Consider the following 8,075-nt stretch of genomic DNA (forward strand, 5'->3'; position numbering starts at 1 on the left):
AAAAATATTTCATATAGTACATGTTGATTGTATTTAGATGCCCTCCCCTATCTGTACCTTGTTTACTACTCCTACCCAATTTCATGTTCTCTCTTTCTCTCTCTCTCTTTCTCTCTCTCTCTCTATATATATATTCACTGGACCCTGGTCAGCTTACGAAGACTTCCATTCATGAAAGAGAATCTTCTTCCCCCTTCTGGAAGCCTATGGTGGCCAATACTTCCTCGAGTATCATTGGTGTTTCTTACCAACCTCTCCATGTCTATGCTGGGATATTTTGCCTGTCTTGAACTTATGTAGGACTTGTACATGTGTCACCAGTGCTGTGATCTCGAGTTACTTCCCAATTATCTATAAATCTCAATTTCTTTGTATTTTTCCACCACCTGTGACTCTTAAAATATTTGTTTGGTATTCTGCAACAATCCCCATGGCTTCAGAGGGAGAATTTTAATATAAGTGTCTACTTGAGGATAGGTACTATGCAGTCTAATTATCTGCATATTAATCAGTTGTGAGTCTTCGTATGATTCACCATGTACTGCTGTAGGACCCCCAGACTGGGGTACCTACGTCCACGGGAGGTCGCACCCCAATAACTCAGTCCTCTAACCAGTAGATGCAATAGCATGAGGATTTATTTCGTCTATAGATGGCCTTCCACCTTGATCAAAAGGGGAAGTCCAGATTCAGCTCACAAACTTGTATTTAAAGACGGAAACCACAAAACCATAAGCAATTATTCAGGTCACAGCAGACAGCAGAAGCAGGAGTGGGAGCTTGGGCAGGGAAGCATGAAAAGGTCATCTTTTCTTTTTCTACAGTTAGAATTATTTTTTTTTTTACTTCCTTGTACAGCTTCCCAGAATATAGCCTGGGAGACTTAGTTTCAGTTCACTTTAATCTGGGGGGCTTTGATTTGATTCCATCAAGTGTGAATGTTCATGTATGTCATGACACAGGTGTGGAAGTCAGAAGACAGCTTTTGGGTGTTAGTTTTTGCTTTCCACCTTGTTGAGGCAGAATGTCTTTTGTTCCTCTCACTCTGTGTGCCCCAGGCTAGCTGACCTAGGAGCTCCTAGGTGAGGCTCTTGTCTCCACCTCTTATCTCGCAGAGGGGTACTAGAATTACAGATGTGAGCTACAGCATTTTTGTGGGTTGGTTCCAGGGATCAAACTCAGGTTGTCAGACTTGCATGGCAAGTGCTTTCACCCACTGAACCATCTTTCCAGTCCTTGCTAGATATTTTGAACTGCACTTCAACTGGAGGGCTGTGAGGTATGTTAAAAGGCAATACTATGTTGTAGTAATTCTTGTTGACAGTGTATGTTTGCATATTGCTTGCAGAATAACATCTTCAACTTCCCAGCGAGACATGTGGAGTCTTCACTGACCTCTGATGGCCTTTCGTCCTCCTTTCTGCATGGCCTTTGGAATCCTCAAGTTCCACAGAATCACGAACATTCTCTAACAACGGGTTTAGCCATCTTTACCTTACTACACCTGAAACACTTGGCTGTCTTCCCTTTGTAAGCCTTGGAGACCCCTCATCATCCCAGTTCTAGGAAAATAACTCAGAAAGAGTTCATACTGAGAGATGGATGCTCCTGGTGGGAAGGTTGGCTCTGGGACGTCCTCCTCCATGTGGTGATTCAGGGATCCGGGCACTTGGCGTCTTCAGACACTGTGGTCCTCCATTGTACCCTCTGCAGTCACTACAGAAAGGAAGGCTATAAAGGAGTGCATGTGGGAGTGGTTTTTTATTGAAGTTTTGTATATATCATACAAATAATCATCTTTGTACCCCTTTCCCCATTGGCCCCCTCCCATAGGCCCCTCACTGGAATCCGTACATTCTGTCATAGGCCTATGATGTCGTTAGTATCCCCAGGCATCCCTCAGTGCAAGATCATCCACTGAGGTCTAGTCAGCCTATCTAGAGTCCTTCCCTTTAAGAAGATCAGCGGTTTGTCTGTCTGATGGCCTTATATGCTCCCTGAACTAGATTGAACAGTCGGTTCCCCGTAGTGGAAACGTGTTGATTTGGGGAATGGGAGGTTTGTCCTGACAGGATGTTAGTGGGGGAGGTGTTAAGAGAGGGCAAAGCTGGTAGGGAATCTAGGTAACTGGGGATGGGTTTTTGAATAGGTAAAACAGGGTTGGGACCTATAGCTATTGGATAGGAGAAGGCCATTATCAGCCTGTTCCTTATACAGCCTAATTCCCCAAGAATACCCCTTGTCCCATCCTGTGGCCTTTTTGCCTGCTTCTGTGAATGTCATCCGAAGAGGATGGCACCATTTACCTTTACAGTCCTGAGTAGGAGTATTTGGGTTCTTATGAGAACAATTTGCTTTTACAATGATGTAATCCCAGGATGAGGATGGAGACCACCAGGTGTCCCCAGTTGTTTCACATCCCCAATTTTTACAGTAAAAGTAGTCTCTCCCCCCACATTTGGAGTTAAGCCACTTAGCTCGATGATTACCTGGACAGACATAGAAGGTTAAGGTACGGAGCATAGCTCGCCTTTGCCCTGATCCACATCCATAAGGAGTACTCCCCATAGTGTTAGGCATCCCCCTTCCAGGGGTGGGTTTTCAGAGGCATTTATGGGCTTAAGCCATTCTCCTGCATCCCAGGGCTTTGGTGCTCCTATAGCCAATTTACACAAATCTGGATACAAGATGGGCCACCAAGTATCCTTGGGCGCCATCTTGTGGATTTCAAATATTATAACACCCATTGGATTAATTACCCACCAGGTAGTCAGCACGGGGAGATGAGTATTTCCATAACGGGGGACAAGCCTATAAACAAATAGAATTATTAGGTATCTCTGGAGAGTCTTATTTTTAGAGGGTTGGATGTTTTGTGTAGATGCCATCTTCCAGTGTCCTCCTGGGTCGGAGCTCTCTTGACATGGGAAACGTGGATCGAAGTCGAGATCCCGTCTACTTTGAGGGCCGATGGTGTAGTCAGGAGAACTGTGTAGGGTCCTTTCCATGGTGGTTCAAGGGTCTTTACGTCGTGTATTCTTACATACACCTGATCTCCAATTTGATAGAAATGAGGAGTTTGTAGATTACCAGGCTGGTAGACTGCAGCCAAGGGCTTCCAAACCTGGTTCTGGATGATCTGGAGGGCTTGGAACCTTGTTTTTAAGCTGGGGTTATCAAAAGAAGAGGGCAAGGGGGACAAGGTTACATTGAGGACAGGAGGCGGTCTTCCAAAAAGGATTTCATAGGGGGTTAAGCCGTGCATAGTAAGAGTGTTTCTAGCCCAAAATAAGGCTAGAGGTAGAAGCTGTACCCAGTCTTTAGTGCCAGTCTCTAAAGCTAATTTGGTTAAGGTCTCTTTAATGGTTCTGTTCATTCTTTCTACCTGTCCTGAACTTTGGGGTCTGTAAGCACAATGTAATTTTCAATTAATCCCCGATGCTTTGGCCACTCCCTGACTTACCAGGGAGATGAAGGCTGGGCCATTATCAGACCCAATTACCTTGGGCAGTCCAAATTGAGGGAAGATTTCTTCAATCAGCTTTTTTACCACAGTCTGGGCTGTTTCCTTTCTGGTGGGGAAGGCCTCAACCCACCCTGAAAAAGTGTCTATGAACACTAAAAGATATTTATAACCATATTTTCCTGGAAGTACTTCAGTAAAATCTACTTCCCTGTTTGTTCCTGGTCGAGTCCCTCTTTCTCTCTTGGCAGATGGGACCTTTGACCTAGTTGCATTTACCAGGGAACATGAGACACAATCTCCCACTACCTTTTGAACTAGTTGATTGAGGTCTGGGAAGTAATAATGTTGTTCTTCTCTTTCTAATAGTGTTTTTAGTTTCTTGTGTCCCAAATGTGTCCACTGGTGGAGTTGGGAGATTAGCTCAAGTGCTGCCTCCCGGGGCAGTATGGTTCGATTCTGATATCTCTACATCTTGGTTTCGGGATCCAAGGTAGCATTAAGCTTCCGAACAAGTTCCAGGTCTCGTTCAGTGTAGGTAAAAAGAGCTTCTCCCTCTTTTTCCTGTGCCTCCATTTCAGCCTTAAGGTCTATTCTGCTTTCTTTGCCTGTTTCTTCATCTCAGCCTTAAGGTCTGCATGTGTGTAAAGAATGTATGTACCTTCTGCTGCCTGACGGGCAGTTTCATCCACCATCCGATTGCCTCAAGCAATTGGCCCCTGGTCTCGTTGATGTCCAGGGCAATGAATTATGCTGACCTGTTTTGGCAAGTATAAGGCTTGTAGAAGGGCCACTATTGCTTTTTTGTTTTTGATGTCCTTACCAGCCGAGGTGAGGAGTCCCCGCCTCTGGTAAATTTCCCCATGTATATGGGCAGTGGCAAATGCGTAGTGGCTATCGGTGTAAATGTTGACCTTTTTGCCCTTTGCTAATTTTAGGGCCCGAGTTAGGGCTTCTAATTCAGCTCGCTGAGCTGATGTTCCAGCCGGCAGGGCTTGGGCCCAGATTATCCTTTCCCCATCGACCACCGCCGCCCCCACCTTACACTCACCATCTCGTAGAAAGCTGTTCCCATCCGTATACCAAGTGGCATCTGCATCTGTTAAGGGCTGGTCAGTGAGGTCTTCCCTGGGCCCATGTGTCTCTGCAAGTATTTGCTGGCAGTCATGGGGAATCTCAGTGCCTTTCTCGGTGGCTGGTAGCAGCGTGGAGGGGTTTAGGGTGGCAGGGCTACCAAACTTGATCTTTTCTGGATTTAATAGTAGTGCCTGATAATGGGTCACCCTGGCATTTGACAACCATCTGTCAGGAGGCTGTCTAATGATGGACTCCACTGCATGAGGTGTTATGACAGTTAGGGGCTGACCCATAGTAAGTTTGTCTGAGTCTTTAACTAGGGAGGCTATTGCCACCATGATTCTCAAACATGGGCGCCAGCCAGCGGCCACATTTTCCAGTTTCTTTGAGAGATAGGCTACTGGCCTTTTCCAGGGTCCCAAAGTCTGAGTAAGGACTCCTTTTGCCATCCCTTTATTTTCATCTATATATAAGATGAAAGGTTTTGTCAAGTCTGGCAATCCCAGAGCTGAAGCCGTCAGCAGTGCTCTTTTTATTTTGTCAAAGGCTCTCTGGTGTTCAGTCCAGACGAAAGGAGTCCCATTCTTTGTCAAAGGATATAGAGGAGCCGCTATTTCAGCGAAACCTGGTATCCATAATCTACAGAATCCTGTGCTTCCCAAGAACTCTCTGAGTCTTCTGGCTGAGGTTGGTGGGGGGATAGAGGCTACTGTCTGTTTTCTGATTTCTGTCAGCCAACATTGCCCCCCCTCCAACCTATAGCCCAAATAGTTCACCTGCTGTAGGCAGATCTGGGCTTTCTTTGCTGAGGCCCGGTATCCAAGTTCCCCCAGTCTCAGTAGGAGAGCCTCCGCACCTTGAAGACAGCCAACTTCTGTTTCAGCTGCTAAGAGGAGGTCATCCACATAATGAAGAAGCATAATCTGTGGGTTTCTTACCAGAAAGTCAGCCAGATCACGGTGTAGAGCTTCATCAAACAGAGTAGGGGAATTCTTGAACCCTTGGGGAAGTCGTGTCCAGGTTAGTTGCCCCGATATTCCAGCTTCAGTGTCCTTTTATTTAAAAGCGAAAATGGGCTGGCTACCCGGGCTTAATCTTAGGCAGAAAAATGCATCCTTCAGGTCAAGAACAGTATACTACCTGTGACTGGGAGGCAAGGTACTCAGGAGATTGTAAGGATTTGCAACAGTGGGATGTATATCCTCTATCCTTCGATTGACTTCTCTTTAGTCTTGGACTGGTCGGTAGTCATTTGTTCTTGGCTTCTTTACGGGGAGCAGTGGGGTGTTCCAAGGGGACTGGCAGGGGCAAAGTATGCCTACTTGTGAAAGTCTCTGAATATGAGGTCTGATACCTTCTCGGTTCTCTTTGCTCATAGAGTATTGTCTGATTGAAACCGGAGCTGCAGATGGTTTTAGTGTGAACACTATTGGAGGCTGATTGCATGCCAGTCCTGGGCCTCCTGTCTCAGCCCATGCTAAAGGAATCTTATTTAGCCAATCGGATATACCAGGAGTTTCTGCTATCGGTCCCTCATATAACCGATGTTCATCTTCCAGTCGCAGAGTTAATACCTGTAGTGGAGCTCCATCTTTTCCTTGTACAGTGGCTCCTTTTCTGGTGAAGTGGATGTGGGCTCCAAAATTGGAGAGTAAGTCTCCCCCAAGGAGGGGATATGGACAGTCTGGGACCAGTAAGAATGAGTGGGAGACCTGTCCTGTACTGAGGTCCACTCTTCTTTCTGTGGTCCACCTATATGTCTTTCCTCCAGTAGCTCCTTGGACCCAGGCTGTTTTGGAACTCATGGGTCCCTTGGTTGTTGTCAAGACTGACTGTTGGGCTCCTGTGTCTACCATGAAGGTAGTTAATTGCCCCCCTATCTTCAGAGTTACCCTGGGCTCAGGGGGGGAGCTCCTGGCCCCGACTCCCTTAGTCCCCTAGAGTCAGGACTGGGGTTGTCTTTTTTTTGAAGTCTATTCAGCTTCTTTGGGCATTTTCGAGCCCAATGTCGTCTCTCCTTTCAGTAAGCACATTGATCTTTGTCCACTCGGGGTCTTCTTTTGTCTCCCAGGTCCCTACCTGGTCCTGCTCCCCGAGCTACTGTGGCCAAAATTTGACTCAACTCTTTGTTTTTTTTCTCTCTCCTATCTTCTCTGGCTTCCTGTTCTTTTCTAATTCTGTCCTCTCTTTCCTCTAAGGTCTCTCGCTTATTGTAGATTTTTTCAGCTTCTCTTACTAAATCCTGTAAAGAGTACCCCTGAAGGCCCTCCAGCCGTTGGAGCTTACCACGGATATCAGGAGCTGATTGTCCTATAAAGGCCATAATAAGGTCTGCCTGACTCTCCTGGGCTGTGGGATCAAAAGGGGTATACATCCGATATGCCTCTATCAAACATTCTAAAAATCCTGTGGGGGTTTCATTTTTTCCCTGGGTTATAGCACGTACCTTTGCCAAATTGGTTGGGCGCCTTCCGGCCCCTTTGAGACCCGCTAACAGAGTCTGGCGATAAAGACGGAGATGCTCCCTACCTGCCACAGTTTCAGGGTCCCAGCTGGGTCTGGTCAGAGGAAATCCTGCATCTATTTCATTTGGGAGCAGAGTGGGTCTCCCATCCTGCCGACAATCTTCCCAAGTGGGTTGGTGGGTAAGGAGAATAGACTCAATTAAAGCAGTTAAAGCCTGAGGGTCCTGAGAAAAAGAGGGGTTATGAGTTTTCCAATTATACAAGTCAGAGGCTGAAAAAGGCCAATACTGGATCTGATCCCCTACAGTTCGGAGAGGAAGAAACTGGGCAGTCCCGGTTCCATCAGAGGGGCCCCCTCCATCTCTTCTCAGGCAGAGTCTACTAGATGGTGGGGAGGAGTGATTGGGTTCAGTGGAATCAGGAGATGGATGAGGTAGTTCTTGGGGTAGAGGTGCCTGCGCAGGAGGATAAGGAGGTGGGGGATCAAGGAGGGTTAGGGAAGCTGGGTCATCGGGGAGGACTGGTTTCTGCTTCTTCTTCTCAGAGGAAGACTGAAGGGGCAGGGAGGAAGTGAGACTTAGGGGTGCAGAAGGGGTAGGGGGGCCCTGATCATTCTCTCCGGTTCCCCGAGGAGGTAGGAATGGTCGTGCCCAAGATGTGGGGTTCCGAGCCAAATCTTCCCAGGTGACTATGTAGGCCACCTGGTCCGGGTGCCCGTGTGGCCCTGGATGGAAAATGTATTCCTTAACCTGCAAAATAGTAGCAAGATCAAAAGTCCCAACCCTTGGCCATCCTTTTTCAAAGGAGGGCCACGTAGAGGAACAGAGACTTTGCCACTTCTTCTTCTGGACTTCCAATGATAAATTACGGGCTCGTTCTATAACTTCCTTCCAGTGTTCTAGAGTTAAACTCAAGGGGGTAATTAGTGATTGACCCATGGTGAAGGGCTTTTAAGAGAGAAATGGAGAAAGGGAGAAAGAGAGAAGGAGAGAGGGAGAGCAAGAGAGAGAGAGAGAGAGAGAGAGAGAGAGAGAGAGACAGGTGCCACTCCAAACAGTAATGACCAGTGA

The 8,075-nt window shown here is 46.9% G+C and overlaps 1 protein-coding gene across 1 annotated transcript; it reads right to left on the reverse strand.

Annotated features, from left to right (window-relative positions):
• Positions 1-600: 600 nt before the first annotated feature.
• Positions 601-6,312, reverse strand: LOC108491505 (the record flags this gene model as incomplete). Its single annotated transcript, XM_017801667.1, is given in 3 exon segments — positions 601-648; positions 2,840-3,931; positions 4,063-6,312. Coding segments are annotated over 3 exon segments (3,390 nt in total), but the record flags the coding sequence as incomplete, so codon positions are not given.
• Positions 6,313-8,075: the final 1,763 nt, after the last annotated feature.

The sequence above is a fragment of the Nannospalax galili genome, unplaced genomic scaffold (assembly GCF_000622305.1).
Source record: "Nannospalax galili isolate Female #2095 unplaced genomic scaffold, S.galili_v1.0 scaffold2683, whole genome shotgun sequence".
In the NCBI taxonomy this organism is placed as follows: domain Eukaryota; kingdom Metazoa; phylum Chordata; class Mammalia; order Rodentia; family Spalacidae; genus Nannospalax; species Nannospalax galili.